Source organism: Hypomesus nipponensis, chromosome 25 (genome assembly GCF_054491055.1).
Source record: "Hypomesus nipponensis isolate SF chromosome 25, ASM5449105v1, whole genome shotgun sequence".
Classification (NCBI taxonomy): domain Eukaryota; kingdom Metazoa; phylum Chordata; class Actinopteri; order Osmeriformes; family Osmeridae; genus Hypomesus; species Hypomesus nipponensis.
The window spans coordinates 8708539-8730085 of record NC_140385.1 but is presented as its reverse complement, the minus strand read 5'-3'; the positions used below and the strand labels follow the sequence as shown (position 1 = coordinate 8730085).

The window sequence follows — 21547 nt, the reverse complement described above, 5'->3', positions numbered from 1 at the left end:
TAAAGAGAACAGTCTCATTTAACTTTCAGCAAGCATTTATTGTAATTAATTTGTATAATGCAAACCAGAACAAATAAAAGCTTTCATCAACACTTTCATGTATACAATTATTTTGTATTAGTCTGTATTTATATTAATACATGCAATGTTGTTTTCCGATGTGCCTATATAGGTAATGCATCGTCGATCTGTGTGCTCCTGTGTGTGTGTGTACCTATGTGTGTGTGTGTGTGTGTGTGAGTGTGTGTTCCTGTGAGTGTATGTTCCTGTGTGTGTACCTATGTGTGTGTGTATGTACCTGTGTGTGTGTGTGCTGGCTCTCCTCACTGTGACTGGGGCTTGGTCTGCTCCAGCTTCTTCTTGACGCCGGCACACTTCAGGATGAGCTCGGCATGGCGGCGCTTCAGCCTCTCCAGCCTCTCCTCCAGGCCGTCGGAGGCGTCCACCTTCTCCTCAAAGTCCCTCAGCAGGGTCTCGTTCCCCAGCAGGCCGCTGCGCTGCCGCAGCCGCAGGTTGTCCGTGCGGAGGCCGTCACGGGCCTGCTTGGTCCTGGTGAGCACGTCCCGCCTGCAGGCCAACACTGCCTCCACATCAGCCTGCTGGGCCCGCTTGGCCAGGTTCTCCGTCTGGACAAACTGGAGCTTCTCCTTCACATGGGTCAGAACCTGGTGGAACCAGTGGGACAGTTGAGCACAAAATAGAGAAGAGTCAAAAATCACAAGGACATAGAATAGAGGGTAGTAGAGTAGAGTTGCGTAAAGAAGACAAATTGAGAAGACAAGTTTGACAAGTTGGTGACACCGTACACATTAGCCTTGCTCAAAGACTCCATTGCAACCACTTGTCTAAGGTATCAAACCTGGCTTTCACAAATGAAAACCTTCAACAAATTTGTGGCCACCGACAACATACCTGCACCGTGTTGGTGATCTTCTTGCGCAGCTTCAGCAGCTCCTCGTTGCGCTCCTCGATCTTCTCGTTGTACGTCTGGTTCTCGATTTTCAGCTGCTCAAAGTCGATGAGGTGGAGCCCTTCGGCCAGCTCCTCCTTGGCGCGCAGCGTGGCCTCGTACTTCCTGGTCTTGTTCTTCAGCTTGATGTTCTCCAGGCGCACGCGCACCAGCTCGTTCTCCCGCCGCTGCTCGGCCGCCTGGATCTGCTCCACCTCCGCCTGCGCCGCCTGCTTCCCCAGACGCCGGCTCAGGGCCGCCACGGCGACGTCGCGCTTCATCGCCATGACGCTTTGCCACTCGCTCTCCACCTGCACACAACAATGGTGATGACATATTCCTTTTGTTATTCACGAACACCTGCTATTGTGCCTTGCTGAAGGACCCAAACATGAGTTAAGTGGGAACTAAGAACAGACAGCACATATGCCGCACACACCCGCAGGGCTAGTCAGTTAAAGCCTGTCTTTAAATTCACACCTAGTAACTCGACCTGTAGTTTGCCTGATGCTCTCTCCCCTCTAATCCATTTTAACCTGACATCGCCATTTTGTTACACTGAACCATCTGGGAAGTTGTCCTTGGAAACTGTTTGGAAAAGGGCAGGCACTTCAATACACAAAAGTACAGCAGATGATTGTATGAAGCATCTGTCTATTACCGTGACTATCACAGGTGATAGACCTACTTCATCCACACCCATAGGCCATTGATTATTCCAAGCCACTGTGGTTCGGCCACAAACTAATAACGTGGGGCTTGGCATGATGGATTCTCGATTGGCAGTGAATCTCACAAATCCAGTTGTCTCTCAAGGTCCAATCCATTCTAACCTGACTCAGCTTTTCTTGGACCTGCAGCCTCAAGTCCTCCGCCTGCAACCGCCCCGCCTCAGAGTCACGCTGGTGCTGCAACTTGAGGTCTGCCATCATGGCCATGTACTTCTGGTAACGCTGCTCCTGGTCCAACGCGGCCTTCTCCTTCTGCGTATCGTCCCCGGTCTTCTTCCGGATGTACTCCACCAGCTTCATCTGCAGCTGGCTGTCCAGCTGGCTCAGCTTCTCGTTCTCCATCTGGAGCTCGTGGAGAAGGTTCACTTGCTCCTTGTAGTCGATCTTCGGGCCTGCTTCCTCCGCCGGAGGGGGCCGCTCTTCTATCTTCTCACTTTGCGGCTCCGGGCTGCAGCTCCCGCTCTTCGGCGTCCCTAGTTCCAGCCGGACAGGGCTGTGGTCGCTGTGGTCGTCTTGCTCCACCTCAAGGATGACGCTCCCGTCACGGGAGAGGGGTTCCCCGTTGAGGTCTGTCGCCTCTGGGCCGTCGCCATCGTCGAACGCCACGCTGGCGGCCTGGTCGGCCACCGTGGGCGCCTCGTCTTCGGCGTCCTCTCCGGGCTCAGGTGTGTCTCCTCCTGCCACACCTGTCTCAGCCAGGGCCTCTGTTGACGTGGCTCCATCAGCCTCTCCTGTTTTCTGATCCAGGGCTTCACCTTCTGCATTTTCAGCACTGGCATTAGGAGAAGGAGACTGGTCCTTTTCTGATGTCTCATTAGCTTGTATTTCCTGGACTGGCTCGTCATTATTCAAGTCTGTGTTTTCAACTCCAAGGCTTAGGTCACTTTCACTTTGCTCTGGCAGTTCATCCATGGAACTGCTTGTTATCTAAGCTTTTCGAATTTTAAATGAGTCAATCTAAATGAGTAAATCTAGTCCTGTTGAACAATATATGTACAGCCTCATTAAATTATTTATATTTTTAGTATTTTCAATAATAAAACACGGTGACGAAAGCCTACGTCTAACTTCGAAACAGTCTATAATGTTCGTCAATGAAACCATCGGTGTTATGAGTTGTCCTGGAAACTAGTGTGTAAGCCAATCACAGCCGGTTGCGAATGGCTCATTAATATTAATGAGACGCAGTACTCTGACCGGAGATACACCAGTACGCATGCCCCCCTCCAGCGGCTGTGCTGCTTCCAACAACAACCAGGATTCAGCAACATGGCCGATCTAGGGAAGAAGTACTGTGTGAACTGTCTTGCAGATGTTACAAATCTGCGGCTTCGATGCAATGACTGTCCGGACATCGAATTATGTCCGGAGTGCTTCTCAGCTGGTGCAGAAATTGGTAATCATCGGCGATGGCACAGTTATCAGCATGTCGACGGCGGGCGCTTTCCCCTTTGGGGTCCCGAAGCGGAGGGAGGATGGACTAGCAGGGAAGAGCAGTCGCTTCTCGATGCGATCGAGCAATATGGATTTGGAAACTGGGTATTTCACTTTTACCGATATCTTAAAACCTACAAATGCAAAGTGTGTGCTATTGTGGATACGCGAAAGTTTCTTTCCTAAAACGTTGCAAAATGAACCCGGAAACGAAACGGGGCTGCAACTTTACAAACTAACAGGACTACCGTCCCAGTTGAGTTTGCAAGAGTTGATAACATCGATATCACAACTGCCCGCTTGCTGCATTTAAGACAGCAAGGAAGCGTGGCTATTTTAATTAGGCGTGCAATGAATGCAAAATTAAATGTAAAGTTTATTATCTATTCATACAATAATATATGGGCCTAACCCACTCAACGTTTCATTGACGGTGTAGCATGTAGCCTAACTGTGTTGTTGTATGTCATGTCTCTTCCAACATTTTGGTGTACGTGTGTTTCTCTCCAGGAGGATATGGCAACTAACGTGGTGGCGTCCCGGACACCCCAGGAAGTAATGGACCACTATGTCAACATGTACATCCACGGTAACCTGGGCAAAGCCTGTATCCCAGACAGCATCCCCAACCGGGTGACAGACCACACCTGCCCCAGCGGTGGGCCCCTGTCTCCCAGCCTCACCACCCCGCTGCCTCCCCTGGACGTCACCCTGGCCGAGCAGCAGCAGCTGGGTTACATGCCCCTCCGTGACGACTACGAGATCGAGTACGACCAGGAGGCTGAGAAGCTGATCAGTGGGCTGTCGGTAAATTACGACGACGAAGACGTCGAGATCGAGATGAAGCGTGCCCACGTCGACATGTACGTCCGCAAGCTCCGGGAGAGACAGCGCCGCAAGAACATCGCTCGGGACTACAACCTTGTGCCCGTCTTCCTGGGCCGTGACAAGAAGGAGAAGGAGAAGGACAAGCCGGGGATTATGGGGGTTGTAGGCGGCGGAGGAGCGGCCGCGGGAGCCGTGGGGACTGTGGGTGGCACAGCGGCCTCCACGGTCCCTGTGGTAACGGCAGGGTCAGGGGCGGTGCCGAACACGCCCAAGCGCAAGATCACCAAGGAGGAGAAGGAGCAGCGCGTACGCCTGCGGGCACTGTGTCAGTTCATGGCCCAGCGAGAGTTCGAAGACTTCTTCGACAACATGCACAAGGAGCGTGTGCTGCGGGCGAAGGTCCGTGAGCTGCAGCGCTACCGCCGCAACGGCATCACGCGCCTGGAGGAGTCCACAGAATACGAGGCTTCACGCCACAAACGGGAGAAGCGCAAGGAGAACAAGAGCGTGACCACTTCCAAGCGAGGTGGAGGGGCCAGCGGGGGGCTCGGCGCTGGGGCCGGTCTGGGAGGGGGGCTGGGGGCGCTCGGAGGAGGAGGTGGCGGGACAGGAGGTGTGGGCAGCATTAAGGAGGAAGGCAAAGATGGCGAGTTTGCGGCCATTGAGAATCTTCCGGGCTTCGAGCTGCTGTCAGACCGGGAGAAGGTACTTTGTAACTCGCTCAACCTCAGCCCCACGCGCTACCTGACCGTCAAGACTATCATCATTAAAGACCACCTCCAGAAACGCCAGGGCATCCCCTCTAAGAGCCGGCTGCCCAGCTACCTCGACAAGGTCCTCAAGAAACGCATCCTCAGCTTCCTCACGGAGAGTGGCTGGATATCTCGGGATACATCATAACAATCCACTGACATTAACTCTTGTTCTGTGATTGGTGCGTTTTTTTACAGGCGGACCAAACTACCCAATTCTATTGCCTTTTAATCTGATCTTGTCCAACGTCCTTCACAGAACGTTTTTGTGCATATGTATATTTAAAAGAAAATATTGATTTCCCCTGACTAAAGTTTTTTGAATACCCTTTACAAGAGTGACGGAACAAATGTAGGTTCTATTTTTGCATTTGAATCGTAAGAGTCCATAGTATAGTTATATTTGTATGGCCAAGGTTGGGAGTATAGTGATTCAGCTTAACAGAAGAGACACTAGACAAACAAAAATGACACTGTGTTTTAATGCATACAAGGTCTACTTACAGGTGTCTGAAAGCTGTCTCTTGAGTAGATTCTAAACAGCAATACAATCACCGTTCCTGAAGGAGAGGGCATAGTAGCTTGTTTCATGAAGAGTTGAAGACTAATTCACAGATCAGTATTTGGCAGCTATCAGCCCACCACTTATTTGTCCAGTTCAGTCCCCATACCTGTACAGTACATACAGCTGGAAATATGGCAAGGACTAGTTTAACTATGCCATTTCCATGACACATAGGATGTAAACAAACTAGCTTTGAGTCTCCCATTCACTTCCCATTTGCTCAACTTAATTATGTTCTCCATCATTAACCTTTCCCTGTAGAAAGCAAAAGAGATGCTCTCTCGTTTACATGGGGATGAACCCTAGATGCAAATCTGAAATGTTTCCTCCTTGCCAAACAAGCATGTCGATTTTACTGTTTTCTAACTCCTACTAGAGGTTACAGTACATTTACCTGCCTTTTGGTTTCAGTGTTATTTGAAAACAGCATTGGTCTGCTTGAACAAATGTTAGTTGTTGAAGGAACGTGCTGGGAATGACTGTTCTGTTATTGCCTGGTGCTTCCTGTTTGGTTTAGTTTGCTTGTTGTATGAGTGGTGTTTTTGTTAGCGATTTGAATTGTCAACGACCTACTATCTTTCTGTCAAGTTTTTAAAGTGTTTTTTTGTTGTTGTTGCATGTTCATTAACATAATATCAGTTACTTGGCTGTATTATATGGCATTTCAATGAGATGTTTCTTGGAGGAAAGGGTAGACTGACAGTGTAGAGGGGTTCAGCAGAAATGTCATCATACTAATGGCCAACCATAGGTATAGTCAGGTTCTCCTGATAATCTTTGTGTCCTTGATGTACAGACAGCACCTATAAACATATGTTTGAAAACTAGGATGTGTATTTGGGCTGGTTGAATGGAAACAATTTTAGGTGTGGTGACCGTGATCTTGTGCTGATAGTGAACGCAAAATACCTCAAAAGCAGGTAAAAATATTAGACAACCAAATGTTTAAATTCTTTTGGAACATAAAAAATTTGAATGCTACCTCTAATTCAACTCCTGTCCAAAACAGCCTTATTTACAGTCGAGCATAGATCTCCTTATTTATTTTACAAGCAGAACAAGTCTTGTTGCTGTGCAGACCATAGTGGCAGCTCTTCTAATTCATTCTCACTTTCCTCCACTGAGGGTTCTCTGTGACTGGATCAGTGAGGAGCTCCGTTTAAATGTAAATTGAAGTTCTTGAATGGGCGTCTGTTGACAGGGAGGAGCGAGGGCACGGAACTGGGACATGGGCCAAGAAAGAGAGGATGGAAGTAACAGTGTGTTCTTAGGCCTTCACTTTATTAATGCCTGCGGTCTTTACAAGTCATGCCCCTTCACAATTAAGAGGGTTTTATTTCCAATCGAGGGTCATGTCCTAACAGTCCCATTCCTTCATGTTATAGAGGAGACCTTGGTCAAAGAATTTGTCTCTTGTTAGTTTGTTCTTCAGAAAACACATTGGTCCAGTGGTTTCTTTCTTTCTCAAATTGACAGCCCCAAAGTTTTGAGAAAGAGGCAAAATATAAAACGAATGTTTTGAAGGCTGACAAGATTTGTCCCTCTGGGAAATACTCCATGGTGAAGGTGTCAAGGGTTAGGGTGAGTGTGGCCCAGATTATGTTGGAGCAGCCCAGTAAGTTAACTGCCAGCTCCTATTACATCTGTTTGTGTTCTTCTGTCTACAAAAACTAGACTGATTCGGAAATAAACAATGATCTTCTCTCCTTTTGATTATTTGACCCAAAGTCCATAATTTCTCGTACATACTTTTTGTAAAGAATGGCTTGCATGCTTGTGTTGTACTATTCAGGGTATGCCATCTTGTGCCAAACTACTTCACCACCTGCATGGCACAGACCTGATGACTGAAGAGTTAAAGAGTTCTACACTCTCAAAGTTAAGCTTTTGATTTCCATTAATAGTTAGTTCTACATTGCGCATATTCTTGACTTTTTAATGCAGAAGTGATCTCTAGTTTGCGGTTTGCTGTCTGTGTTATTCATTTCTGTTCACTTCAGATATCCAGCTATATTTTCAGGTTATTTGTCATTTGTCTTTAGTTCTAAATTGTCAACATACTGGAATGTGTGTTTGTGTTTTTGTTTGCATGTTTTCCAAATGTATTGAAAATAGCTTACAAATGGTGTGTACTGACAGAATATCTAAATTGAATATGTTTTTAGATTTTACTTTTACATGGGGACGGGGAATTTTTATATTTTATTTCAGTGGGAAATGTTGCTTAAAATATTTTACCAAATGTAAATACTTTTTGTAAGATAAATCAAAAGGAACATATAAATACTGACCTGTGAAATGTACAGTATTTTATTTCAAGAACATTTTTTTTTAAACTTTTGTAATAAAAACATTGAAAGACTAGCAAGAAGCATTCTAAAAGCCTTGGGTGTTCTCTCAAAAAGCAGCATGTTGTTAAGCTGTTCATGTATATCAGTTGTATGCTTAGGAATCAAACCATGTTAAGAAGTGGGTAGTCAAAACTGTTAAAAGGCTTATTGTTTTCCCATTTCGTAGTTGCACAAGACATGGAGTGTGAATTAATGTTCTGTAATAAAGTGCTATACTTTGTAATTTCAAGCTTCCAGATCATATTTATCTGCATGTAATGAGTTGAGGTGCTTAATTCGTAATATAAAGTATACACCACTAATTCTACTCAATTCTAGTTACATCGTTAGTGGATGTGTCAAGATGTACAACAGTAATATGAAACAGACCAAGTTGTCACAGTTAATATATTTATTAAGATGCTGCGACCCTTAATTGGACGTTCGTCCACAGACTCACATGTAGCATTCAATTCAAATTGTTTCATGAATAAACAATGTCTTGTGTTATCAAAATCCCAACACACCTTTCAACCCCAGACATGGCAGAGAGGGAAGTTTTACTGCAGGAAGTATATCTGTGATTCTTTTATTTTAGATACATTTTGAGAACCATATACTCTACTATAATGTTCAGCGACTGAGAAGAACAAAATAAGGATCGGTGAAACATTTCACACAATTTCTTTATAGCATCAGCTCTGTGAATTGGTGAACACAACCCATGTTATCTGCCTCCCTACACATGTGAATATTAGAGTGGACAAACTGCTCAGAATATAAAGACTCAAGTCAATTTCTGTTTTTCTCCTATGAGAACAGTAATGGTATAAAATCAATGAGGTCCATTACATTCCCCCATGACATAACATAAGAAACAGCACAATTACATAGACTGGCAGAAAAAAAAAGCTGGAATCTGACATCGATGATGAAATTACTTACAACCAGCTTTGTTCTCTACTGCCATTAGATTGTGGCTTCTTTTTAACAACAGAAAAAAACAGCCTGTCAGTCGTGTTGGATTCCTGCCTTTTAGAGGCACCTGTGGATGGGATGGATGTCAGGGAGGCTGGGGGGGTAACCTGGGAGGGGAGTAACTTGGGGGGCTATGACTAGCCTGTTGTACCATAGATTATCCGTTGCCCAGGGAACCACAAAATAACAACCAACAATGAAGTGTTCTTCAAAACTCTGAATCAACTTCTCTTAAGGTCCTTTGGCCACGCCCACTAACGCTGGCCGCAGGGTGCGGCCATGGATCTTGTACCCCACCTTGGTAACCACGGCAACAGTGCCAGGCTCCTTGCCTTGGACGGGGGCGTGGAAGAGGGCCTCGTGCTCGTAGGGATCAAACTTCTTCCCGTCGGGGTTGATCTTGACCAGGCCGTGCTTGGTGAAGACCTTCTGCATCTGGCCCTCTGTCATCACCAGGCCATCGTACAGATTCTTCAGGTGGGGGTTCTGAGAGTTCACCTCCTCCTTGGGAACACTCTCCGTAGCCTTCTCCAAGATGTCTGCCACCTCCAACAGGTCTTTACAAAACCCTTGGATTCCTGGTTAGAGTGCAGAAGCGTTTTGTTTCAGAGCGCGATTTTAATCCCTGTTTCTTTGTACTCCTCTACAAACAACTATGAGCTCACCATATAATTTGGCATCCTCCACCATCTTCTGACTCCTTGTCCTGAGGTTCTCTGTATCTGCTAGCGCTCGCTTGTACTTATCCTGGAGAAACATACCACTGTTAGTTAAGGAGAACATTTGTAGAAACATAAGGACACAGCTGAAAAGAAAGCCTTTCTCATTGGATGACTGTGCCAACGTCAATGCACTAGTCTTTCTCATTGGATGACTGTGCCAACCCTTAATGCACTATTCTTTCTCATTGGATGACTGTGCCAACCTCAATGCACTAGTCTTTCTCATTGGATGACTGTGCCAACCTTAATGCACTTATTCTACCTTAACAGTCTGAAATCTTCAGAAAAACCTTGCCTGAAAAAAGATCAAAGCATTGTATCCTCCTCACCGTGACCTCTTTTAGCTGTTCCTCCAGCTGGGTCTTCTCCTCAGCCAAGGCCTTCTCTGACGCGCTCTGCTCCGGCTTTTGGCTCCCGGCATCCTCCTCTGACCCGTTGTTGTTCTTCTGTCGGGCCGCCGTGCATAACACCCGCGCCGAAGACGCTCTGAAAGCGAGGTCAAGTCACATTAGATGGTCCTTAATGAGATGCAGAACTATTTGATAACTTCGATATGTGTATGGCAAAGTGTAATATTAGGATAGGCTATTAACTCTAGCCATCGTCAGTAAATAATTCAACTACCAACGACTTTGAAATGTGTCTTAACACCCAGCAAACTGTAGTCATTAAGCCTAAAAGCAACACTTTATTTATGTAACGTCGACTTATTCGAACCTCAGAACCAAAAAGGTGAGCTTGTTGGGCTAGTAGAAGTACATGAATTAGAGGTGCATGGTGGTCAGAGAATAATCAAATTATTTATTTGCTTAACAAATGGATTATATCTACTACGGTTGAGATTATTCCACCTGCATGCCACCACTCAATGCCATTGTCAAAGCAGACATTACGAAACAAGCATCGGTAACACCGTCTCAATGACTTATGTCAGCTAGTTAGCATGCCTAGCTTCAAAGCCAAGGCTGATGCAACTAGATAGTCAGATCGCTCACCAGCTTTGAAAAACTAAGTGATGACATAGAGGACAGTATAGATACTAACGTGTCAAGTTCCAAATAATTGTAGTATACCTTATTAGTGATGGAGATGCTACAACCGAGTAGCTTTGTCTGACAGCTCGTACACACCAGCTCGCCATCTTCACTTCCACCGTTACCAACACACGCTGAAGGGGCAGAGTAACACACTAGCAGGGGCATGAGATGTCTGGCCAATCTCGAGTCGAATGGAAAGCGCGTAGTTGCTGCGTCCAATCAATGTGAGGGATAAGTGTGACGATGGTGCATAGTTTGGTTGAGATCAGTTTAAAGGTCGAAAACTACACGTGATCAAGGACAGAATTTCTCCGTGAAAACGTTAAATCTGAAGGTTATCTCCACTTGTCCAAGTTTCAAACTCAATTGATATATTTTTATGTCGTCAATTTTATTGTTCTTTGCTATCTTTAATCATTGATGAACATATTAAAAAAATGATGGTAATCTTGAATCCTTCAGGATAATTTCAGTTTAACAACAAATGTTCTGCACAAATCATCTGATTAACTATTGATACACTCTTGACACTTCGAAACAGTCTAACAGAGATTTGGCAGAGCGCTCGGCTAGACAGTTAAAGAACCTTGGCATCCGGTTGGCACGCTTGGAGCATAATCTGTCTAGGAAACTTTAAATCTGTTGAAATCAAATCAATGTCATTTAAATCCGGGGTATATTTGTGGGTTGGTAGCAGAGCCATTGGAAAAGGGTTCTGGTTGTTAGTTATACATTATATGTGTGTGTGTGTGTGTGTGTGTGTGTGTGTGTGTGTGTGTGTGTGTGTGTGTGAGAGTGTTTTGTGAGCGTTATGTCATTCTAATCCTAGTGTCGGTTTTAAGGAACTGCAATGAGTACATCCCACACCACATGTCAATGCCTATGGGCCGGCCACTAAAGGGGCTTGCTGCACTTAGCCATGATATAATTTACTTTAAATATTGAAGTGATTAAACTGTCACAATGAAACAGACACGTAACTATAAATAAAACATTTAGAATTGCCTAAGTCAATTATATTTGACTATTTACCAGTTTCGTAATTGTATTGTTTTGGCAACATTTACTGCAATGGATTGTGGGTTGGAGACAAACGTAGATTTAAATGTAGGTTTAAAACGCAACCGCTATATGTTTATTAGTCTTTGAATGCATTGTTTTAATGCCTTTAATATGCATTGTAAAAAAATAAATAAGTAGATTTGATCACCGTCACTTTATAGGGTACGCATGAAAACAGTATTGCACATTACCTTTATAATACTTAACCTTACCTGGCAGGGGTGACACTACGATCAATAAGGTAAATTACCCATGCTGAGGCCAATCATTGCACTGCGGTTGTCTGGCGCTTGCGAATTTCTCAATTGTGGAAATGTCGACTGCACAATTTGTGATAGTAGGGGACTGTGTTCGCGCTATCCTCTGATTAAATGTCGAAAACGTAATATAAAGACTAAACTGATGACTTGCTGTGCGTTTATAGCCTACTTAATTCTCGAATGTTAAGTTTCGCATATCGCGGTAATTGAAGTTATCTGAACAAACACATTTTAGAAACGTGTAAGAAAAATACGAAGATATTTTCTTGTCAAATGGTAAAAGTTAAAGTACAAAAAAGTACTGTTTTATAATAAAAGTGCATCGTGCCGCCTGTTATGAGTCCTGGGGTTGGCTCTGTGATGGGCCTCTTATGGCTGCATAATGTGTGGGTCAGCATGTCAAACTGAATGTCTATTGAATAAAGGGAGCAGAAGGATCAACTGAGCGACCATGGAAATTTGAAATATATGTGGTCTCCGACCCCAACCCATAATGCATTGCATTCACTGTTACCCAATTACGAAACTAGTAAATAGTCAAACATGAAGTTATTTCACTGCTGAATTCGAACGGTTGAACTCTGACCCTGGATGTGGTATGAGTCAAATAAAATCATAATGTATTTAAAATGTCACAGCCTTGAACCAGTCTTTGTCCTTAACCCGCACACTGCATGACTCATCTTGATATATTGCAGATCTAATGTCCTTTACTACGCACGAACAGCAGGGGGCAACCTAGTCCAACTTTCCCCTTCATGGAAAGGGAACAGTCTGGATTTCTAGAAATATCCAGCCCTCCTCTGAACCTTACTTTGACAATCAAAAAATCTTTACTCTGAAATAACTGGAGGTAATTTCCTTCCATAATGTTGTGAGCATCTTTACCCATACAGTAGCATAGCTTCATGTAATTTACATGGTAGGTGCAGCAGAAAATCAAGGACTTATAGTGCACAATTCTCACAGTTGCAGTGATTCATGCCAAGGTACAGTTTGTGTTGTTAGACAGTTCATTAGCAGTTTGTTTTGGCAAACTAGACCTTACTGACAAAAAAATTGAATGTTTTATATGAGTGGCCATGGAATGTACAGGCCAGGTGTAAAGTGAAACATATATGCAGCCCCATACACTGTATTATCAATGAGATAGTAACTCGATTATTTCTCGCTGGCAGTTTGCTTCTCTGAAGGTTAATTGAATGTCTGTGTTTATATGTGTGTGTGTGTGTGTGTGATAGAGACCGACACATTATCAAGGTCTGTTAAATTGGGCCTGTTCTCTATTAACAGAATACTACAGTCTCTCTCGGAATCTTCGGTGTGCTCAAGGTGAACGGCACGCTCTCTCCAAGGTCTATGTCTCACTCACACACATTGCTGACGGCTACATACGTGTGTGTGTCTGCCACCTTTTGAGGAAAGTGTGTGTGTGTGTGTGTGTGGGGGGGGTGATACAAAGACAGTGACCATGAGGAAATATACAGAGCCCGAGTCGTCTCACTGCTGCTGGTTAATCCATGATGACAGAGAGGGGCAGTGCTGACACCTGAATGGGAGAAGCAGTGTGTCTTTTCATGCAAGAGAATGTATGAGTTTTTCCCCAATGAGTGTGTGTGTGTCTGAGAAGATGTTATGGTATTCAGTTAAAGCTGTGTGTGTCTGTGTGTGTGGAGGCAGGGTGGGTTAGGGGGTGATTGGTTTGAGACTAGCCCGCTGAGGTAATTACCCCTAGGGTTGGAGGGGGTCAATTGCTGGCTGCCTCATTACTTGAGTGGAACATCCCATTAAAACAGGTTTGAAATACAGCATGACTCTTGCACAACACCAAGGTGTGTCTTTATGTGTGTGTGTGTGTGGCATAGAGAGAGAGCGGACGTGATAGAGAGTGTGTACATGTTTGTTTGTGTTTACAGTGCTGGGGATCAGAAGAACGATTCAAGATGAGATGGAGTGAGATGGAGGGATGCCATAAGCTAGTTTAGTGAATTCATATATCACAAGCAAGACATGCAGAGTGATGGCTTCCATTGAGAATCCCAGTGATTGGGATTTGAAACCAATCAGAAAAGGGAAATAATATAATCTGGTCCACCAACCTAGATTCAATAGTCTGACTTTAATCTAGATCCATTCTGTAAATATTTCATCTCATCCACTAACAATTATCTGAACAGCTGATGAAAACCAAAGATGAATGATTCAGATATCAGACTGTATAAACCCACATGGTTATGAACAGCAAACCTCTCAACTCCAACTTCTATCAAACCCAACAGCCTACTGGGCGTGGGCCCCATTTGAAAGGTTAACTAGTTTTGTACACACGGATGCATTTCAAGAAACTAATGTAAATTTACACTGATTAAGATCCATTTAAAGAGGCACAAAAGTTGATATGTATGCATTGCAATGAGAAAAATATCACTCCGTCCTCTCACCCTCCTCCCACTCCAAGCGGTTTACCTCATCAAATATTCAAATTGAGTCTGACCCCTTTCCTTGGATACCTGAAGCCATTGATCCATAGACTAAACACAACCATTCACCACTTAATCTGAACCCGATAAAACAACGTCAGCAAAGCAGAAAAATAATTATGGCCTACTAATTTGGATCGAAGTATCCTCTTTTTCCGCTTAAGCAGTGAGTTTTCTGTTTTTAACATATTACCTTTTGCAACGCAGATAGAACCTGGGAAATGAATGGACCGAACACTAGAACATTTAGCATATTTTAACTGTTTAAATATAGACAGAAAGAGTAAGTTAGGCTATACAGTTCGTATAGCTTTGTGATTTGACTTCAAAATACTAAGAGGAGTAAGTGACAGGTGACTGGCAGGCAACCTCATTAGAGTCGCATTCGGAGGTGCATAATCGGAAAATGCTAAACGACTTCTCATTCACTGACCGCTAGCTGCGTTTCACAAAATAACAAACCTCCATAGCGGCTGACATTATCAATTAATTGAGGGCATAAATTTAGCTTGCGGAAGGAAGAAATTGCCGATTATTTGTCGCATTATTTCAACTAATAGTGTGTCTAACTCTTCTATGATTGGATCTGTTTAGAACAGGACTTTAAACCCCAATAAGCCGGAGGCTTTTTTACAAACCCACAAGGTCAGCCGCGCATCCTTTCCCAAATGTTTCTGACAGAAACAAACTAGTAGGCTATAACCTCTACAGTTCTTCAGACTGTGGTATTGTCTCTAATACAAATATTGAGTGTTTTGGTTTTTCTGTCAATTGAATAATAGGTCACGTACACCTGATAGTCACGTGAAAGGTTACCAACCTCTACTGTCAGGATATCGTCCTAAGGAAAAACGGATTGTGGTTGTAAAAGCCTGTTCAAGTGCATGTAGGGTGAACACTGTTAGGTCCATCTGTAGTTGGTCAATAGACCACTTCATGATATACAATAGAAAGAGATCCTTCATCAACAGACAATGGGCTGTGCGACCTGCGTCTGTGAGCATTGCTTAACATTGCCGTCAGGTGGCGTCAGTGTTTGCTCACCGCGTCTTATTTGGCATTCAGACGCGACCACGTTGAGTTTCCACTGTCTGCCCTCGCTCGAGTTCCACTCCCTCCCTACCTCATTTTCTCTCCGCGTACAGTAGAGCTATCTATCTTTCACTCGTATCGCAGTCTCTCTGTCAGTGTCCGCGATTAGAGCGCTATAATGGCGCGAAGCATGGTACCTCTGCGTCCGAATGGAACCATTTCCGCGCACCTGTGCATTGTTGTGGTGATTGCCTTAGCTTGGATGTCACTAACTGTACCCGTGCGATGTGACAGCGGGGTTTTAAACCGGAGCGGCGGGGATCGTACGCTTGACAGCAGCGGCGATATAGGCAGGAGAGACGGAGGGCTCATACCGGGCGATAGTGACAGTGAAGTGGACGCGGTCGGCGTGGAGTCACCGCGCTTCAGGAGAGCGCTATCCCAGGAGAAAGTGTCGCTGCTCAGCAGTTCGTTCGTGCTGAAAGGGGATGCCACTCACAACCAGGCGATGGTCCACTGGACGGGGGAGAACAGTAGCGTAAGTACCCATCTATCCTGTCCCACTCTGCCTTAATCTTCAGGCTATCTTGTTCCCTGTACTTATAATGTACCATACTATTAGGCTACAGTTCATTCCATTTGCAGAGAAAGTTGTGTTTAAATACAAAGTCAAATACTGCCCCATACATTGTTTGTTTATTTATCCACGTACTATCCAATGTTAGTGCACACTGAGTTTGATAAACCAAAACACAAGAGGGGTGTCCCTTTGTTTGAATTGGATGTTTAGCAAGAATTTTACCAGTGTGGGATAACGCATACGAGCAGGTGCGATGGACACGCATACACCTGTCTTTTGTTTGCGCATGTTCATACCGCCAGGTCGAAGCCAGACCCGCCGTTAACTGATTGTGCAGAGTGATGCCCGATGAAGCTTACGTTCAATATGAGAAAAAAAAACGAAATTAGAAATGTTGTTTTGGCATGAAAATATTTTTTCAAAACCTACTTTTTTTAGAATAGCGAACCTCCGCCGTAAAAAAGGTTATAGGGTATGTTGTATAACAACCAGGCTCTCCAGCCTGTGTTATTGGCATACCAACTGAACTGATTCTGTATCTTCTGAGGTCAAGTGAGAACAACAGTGTAAACAACAAGCACAAAGAGCTTTGTGACAGGCTCGCTTTATTGACAGCTGCCGGGGGACAGCCGTGTCTAGCGGGGACGTCACTTGCAGACGGTGCTTTCAATACAGCATCCTCACTGTTTCCCTGGAACCAACGCTGCTGTTTCATCTGTTTCATATGAGTAACAAAGAGGATTGTGTCTGAAATATTCCGTACTTTGATAGTAGACAGTAGTTTATTGACAATTTCAAAGCATGCCAAATGGCATAGCTTTCATTCCATCATTTTCCATTAACAACAAAGCATATGGCTACGAAACCGCTTACTGACCATTAACCCACGTTTAATGTTACGTAGCCTGAATTGTTTTGTAAGCAATCGTATTGAGTTGGTAAAAACAAAAAACGTTTAATTTATTAAATGCTTCTTAACTGTTCTTTAATAGAATCTTGTGCAAATCATGCCATTGGCTCAGTGTTCCTTCCCGTCACTCAAGTCGAGTTGATGTAGTAGGATACCAGTGTAAGTTATCCTTGATTAACTTGGCACCGGCCTTGGAAGGCCAACGGTATGGGGTTGGCCCTTCTGTAACCAGACGCAATAAAAAAAGACAAATGCTGCCACTCAATTTCACGAACTCTGACACTTACGACCCAAGTATAGATTGATGGGCAGGAGCATTGAATCTTTGCCTCCTGGTCGTATATCAGTAAGAGGGCTATTTGAGAAATGTGCATTTCAGCTGCGAAATCGCCACACGATCGCAGCTCGTACTTTGTTCCCTGGTGAAGGTAGGGTAAAGACGGAGCATTGCTAATAATCTGTTGAATAAAAGCAATCTCCCAGTGTCCCTTTTGATTTTCTGCTGTCCCATTGTGGAGGTTGAAAGCTTGTTTGTGATTGTGACTGTGTAGCCATTACAATCAGCTGGCTCCACTTACCCCAATGAGGGGAATAACCCTGTTATTTCACCCAGATTGATGTGTTGAGTGGCTCTCCCAGAAGGAGAAGCACTCTGCCTGAACATACATGTGCTCAGAGAGTGTAAGTATGCTGGAGTGTGTGTGTGTGTCCCAGAGCAGTCAACAGTGCTTGTCTTTGACAGGTAGGGTGGGAGGTGGTGTCCCAGTGTGGGAGAGAGCGATAGAGAGAAGGGAGGGAGGGAGGGAGAGAAAGAGAGAGAGAGGGGGAGGTGGGTGGGAGGGGCATAGATTGTCTGAAGGACTGGAGACCAAGGTTGAGGGGAGTCGAAGGGGGATGAGGATGACAAGCCGAGAGGGCAGATAACCACACACCTGACTGAGTAGAGGAGAGAGAGGGGAAGTGTAGAAGTGTGTTTGTGGTAGACAGTTCCAGTGTGCAGGGCTGGGAGAGACAGGGCAGAGGGAGAACAAGATGGGGAGAAAGTGAGATGTCATTCTGAGACCATTTTCAGGAACATGGAGCAAGAGACAATCATAAGCTGCGTTCATATTTCAAAGAAACACTTTTATACAAATAGGCTTAGTACCTTACCCACCAGAGCTAACCATGCACATTCAAGAAAGGAAAACATAGCTAGTTAGACATTTGTTTTGAGAGACAGAATCACCCCCCCCCCCCTCCCCTCCCCCCCCAACGAAACAACAGCTGGGTAGATGAATTGTAAAAGTCTAGGGAGGGGTTGACATTTAAAGTTGTTGTTTCTATCATTCAGAAGTCCCAGGCATGCTATACCACAGGCCCCAGAGTGTATTCCCTCTTTTCAGGATGAGCTGTTGTTAATTCCAAGCCCCCCACTGGTGTTGAGTCCTTCCGGAAGACATTCTGGGAACATCCATTTGGCCCCTTTAACTTGATACCAGCATTCCCGGACTAGAGCTCTCGGTTGAAAGAGCTCCCTTTGTGTTGCTTCTCTCTCTCTCTCCCTCTTTCTCCCTCTTCATTTTGTCCTCTGGGAACTGTTGACTAGCTTGGGGGTCACCAGAAGTTGTGTTCTCTATTTCTGTATTCCTGTCTGTGACGACGAACAACGTCTCTGTCAGCGTGTGGTTGTCTGTCTGTCTGTCTGTCTGTCTGTCTGTCTGTCGGTCTGTGTTGTTGTGTTAGGAGAGTTGGTGTTCAGCTGTGCGTTTATTGGCTCATTTCTTTGTGTGCCTGATGAGGGAGGAAAATAAGGATCGTCAAGAATAAAGGAAGTAAAAGGGATGTCGTGGGAATGAGGGATGGTGATTGAGCGAGAGAGAAAGGGCGGGTGAGAGAGATAGAGATTGCAGAGGTAAGAGGAGGAAAAGAGTGAGGGTGTGTGTTAGTGCGTGTGTGCATGGGTGCGTGTGTGTGTGTGTGTGTGTATATGTGTGTGGCTGGTCTCTACCCAGCTCTACAGTAGCCAATGTGATTAATGGGAGGCACATGGACCACTGACACTCCAAAGACTAACCTTCTGTACCCCTGCCTCACTGGGGACTCATGGGTAATTTCTGACACTTCCTGTTGTAAACGTCCCCTCTGGAGAGAGAGAGAGGGAGGGAAAGAGAGTGTGTGTGTCTGAAGGGGGGAGTGTTGTGTATGTTAGGCTACTTGTTTTGGAAAGACCAGCTGGAATAGTTTGACACCAGTGTTGGACATCCGTCAAAATCCCAGTTTGTCCTAACTAACTCTTATTGTGCTTCTCAAGTTATTTTAAGGTGTTCATTTCTGTAAATATCATCAGCCATGTATTATTAAATCTGTGTGTTTGTGTGTGTAATAGTGGGAGGGGGGTGTTATGGATTAGGTCTCACCCCCTACCCTCACCTTTCACCATAGTCCTGTTACCTTGCCAACCCTCCACCTCTGATACCGATCATCATGTCCAAGAATGCTCCCTTGCAGCACAACACAGAATATAAACATTGCGTTGTGTGAATTTAGATTGACAATTTAAGAAACTAGGTGAAAAAAACATTATGTTTTATAATAAGGTGCCTGCCTGCATTTGCATACATAACATGGCTTCCTCCACCTACACACTAACTGGCATGCAAGAACACACACATACATTTTCTCTGCCTCTTTCTAGATCTCTTTCGCCTGCTGACTTAATGTGAAAGGCATTTATTCACGCTTCACATACTAAAGACAGTTCATTTGGCCCCCAGGTCCCAGAGAGTAGAAATTGTTTGCACATGTGAAGAGAATCCTTTTATCGTTTGTCTCCTCTCTGTCCTAGCATCCATCCATCATTTTTGTATATACTGCTAACTATGTCTTTCTATGCAAACTCAGACAACAGGACCGTAATGCCAATTATGTCCATATTGGTTGTAGTTTTTCAGAGGATCTTTTATCACGGGTCCATAAAGAAAAAGAGTCAAACCAGTTCACGTTCAGTTCAGAGGCCTGTTCCATAAAGTGAGTTTACCTAATAAGCCAGGCTTATGTCAGGGAAAGTAACTGACACAATCCTGTCTTATTTGGTAAACTCGCTTTATGGAACCGGCCCCTGGTTCGAGTTCAGGAAGTTTTGCCACCCAAGATGTCTCCAGAAACTATTCCTTTATTTATTTTAACTTTCACCTCAACGATATGTCTCTCCACTATAGGAATATTCCCTTTTGCATGACTGAGTTAACCACATTATCTGTCGGTTCAAAATGATGACATTTGATTATTTGAATGTCAATGTTGACCCAAGTTGTTGGATGCTGTACATAGTGCCAGCAAGCAACAGCAGACTGGACCTAGGGACAAGCCCCTGGGAAAGTCCCTTGTCAGGCTGCTGCCCCGTAGACAGTTTCTAATGAGCCAGTGGGGTAGGCCATGGAGTCCCCTAGCTGGTAAAGTCTCGTAGTTAGAAGGGTTTCCTTCGCAGGGGGTGAAATGTAGAAGTGTTCTCGCTGAACCCTTGTCTGTTGAGGTGGAAAAAAGTATCCCATGGTTCCAGGGCTACCCCCCACTTTTTCTGACTCACACACACACACACACACACACACACACACACACACACACACACACACACACACACACACACACACACCTATCTAGCTCTTTCTATTTCTGTCAACATTTTCTTTCTCACACATGCACTCACACACGGGGAAGGGGTAGGGGGTGGTCTCCCAGCAACGGGCAAAACAACCATTTGGGAGGCCCTGGCACAATGAGCGCTTACGTTTTCTGTCAGCTATTTGAACATCCAGCTCCTCGTCGTCCTCCCTCCGCACATTCCCTCATCCAGTTCCCGACCAAGCTGTCCGTACTTCACCTTCTCCTCACTACTCGGTGTGGACACACCAGGTCATTGTCATTGAGTTTTTCTGCTCCTTACCCATCCGTCCCTACGGTGACAGTTCCTTTCGGTTGCCCCGGTAACGGGGATGGAATTCTGTCGGGGGGTGGGGGGGGGGGTCTTCCAGCGTTCCGCCAGCGGAAGTTCATGTGCGGCATTCAGAGTGCGGCTTTGCTCCTCACGCCTCCCTGAAGACCTGCATATTTCATTTGACGCCAGCCTATTAATAGCACCAACTCTGGTCATCGGTAGTACACCACATCTCTGCTCATATGGTATGGGCACCTGGCCCGTGTTTGTGCGTGCGTCTATATAAGCTACTTTGCTTAGGAATCGATGTGTGTGTGTGTGTGTCTGTATGGGGGAATGTGTGTTGCGACACAGCAGTGAGAGAGATGCTTTAGATTAGAGCTCCGCAAGCTGAGAAATGTGGCCCAGCGGGGTGCCAATCTCTCATCTTCACAGCCACACGTCCCAGAGATTGGATCTGGTCCAGTCCCCACAGGCCTGCCTCCCTACAGTAGGTACACTACAGCACCAACGCTGTATCAACCAGGTTTTCCACAAACACAGAATAGCTAGCTTACAGCATTGCATCAAGCTCTTGACCCGATGCATCTTTTGAACAAAAATAAGAAATGCATATTTAGTCATATTTTCCTTTACGTTCCCTATGTAACCAGCTTTTGGTCTGTCAGACATGCACACCTTTGCCATATTCCAGCTTTTTTGAAACCCACTTTACACATGCCGTGTCCATCTCCAACTTGTTTTGCCATGTTGGCAAGCAGACCTCTCCATGTTTGCTGTTGGTGTCCTTAGATGGCCTTAACACTAGTTGGCTGTAGTCTGACTTGGACTACAAACCCCAGACCGTTAATTCAGCCGAACACAGACTGTGGTGTAAACTCTGTTCTCCCACCATGGTTATACCCTCTCCCAGTGTGATGTTGTGCTGTGCCAGTCCCTCGACTACCCATGGGCCCACGGCAAGTTAACATGCTGACATAT

General features: G+C 45.0%; 4 protein-coding genes and 1 non-coding gene across 6 annotated transcripts in view; 3 read left to right on the top strand and 2 right to left on the bottom strand.

Moving 5' to 3' along the window:
* Positions 1-34: 34 nt before the first annotated feature.
* cfap184 (cilia and flagella associated protein 184) lies at positions 35-2784 on the bottom strand. The gene is made up of 3 exons (XM_084691603.1): positions 1783-2784; positions 913-1260; positions 35-665 (listed from the first exon to the last, which is right to left on the bottom strand). Exons 1-3 carry the CDS (start codon positions 2590-2592, stop codon positions 324-326), a joined length of 1500 nt encoding a protein of 499 aa, XP_084547729.1. The 5' UTR covers positions 2593-2784; the 3' UTR covers positions 35-323.
* A 40-nt stretch (positions 2785-2824) lies between these two features.
* tada2b (transcriptional adaptor 2B) lies at positions 2825-7839 on the top strand. Its single transcript, XM_084691604.1, has 2 exons — positions 2825-3219; positions 3625-7839. Exons 1-2 carry the CDS (start codon positions 2950-2952, stop codon positions 4840-4842), a joined length of 1488 nt encoding a protein of 495 aa, XP_084547730.1. The 5' UTR covers positions 2825-2949; the 3' UTR covers positions 4843-7839.
* A 144-nt stretch (positions 7840-7983) lies between these two features.
* grpel1 (GrpE-like 1, mitochondrial) lies at positions 7984-10515 on the bottom strand. Its single transcript, XM_084691605.1, has 4 exons — positions 10363-10515; positions 9619-9775; positions 9233-9314; positions 7984-9145 (listed from the first exon to the last, which is right to left on the bottom strand). Exons 1-4 carry the CDS (start codon positions 10428-10430, stop codon positions 8799-8801), a joined length of 654 nt encoding a protein of 217 aa, XP_084547731.1. The 5' UTR covers positions 10431-10515; the 3' UTR covers positions 7984-8798.
* Positions 10516-11592: 1077 nt separating this feature from the next.
* LOC146222181 (U1 spliceosomal RNA) lies at positions 11593-11754 on the top strand. Its single transcript, XR_014747186.1, has one exon. It is a non-coding gene; the product is annotated as a U1 spliceosomal RNA (small nuclear RNA).
* Positions 11755-15288: 3534 nt separating this feature from the next.
* Positions 15289-21547, top strand: part of sorcs2 (sortilin-related VPS10 domain containing receptor 2) — a 214677-nt gene continuing 208418 nt past the window's right edge. For both annotated transcript variants that reach the window (XM_084691223.1, XM_084691224.1), the window contains exon 1: positions 15289-15698. In XM_084691223.1, coding sequence (XP_084547349.1) covers positions 15339-15698 — 360 coding nt within the window. In that variant the 5' untranslated portion in view covers positions 15289-15338. The remainder of the gene's footprint in view (positions 15699-21547) is intronic.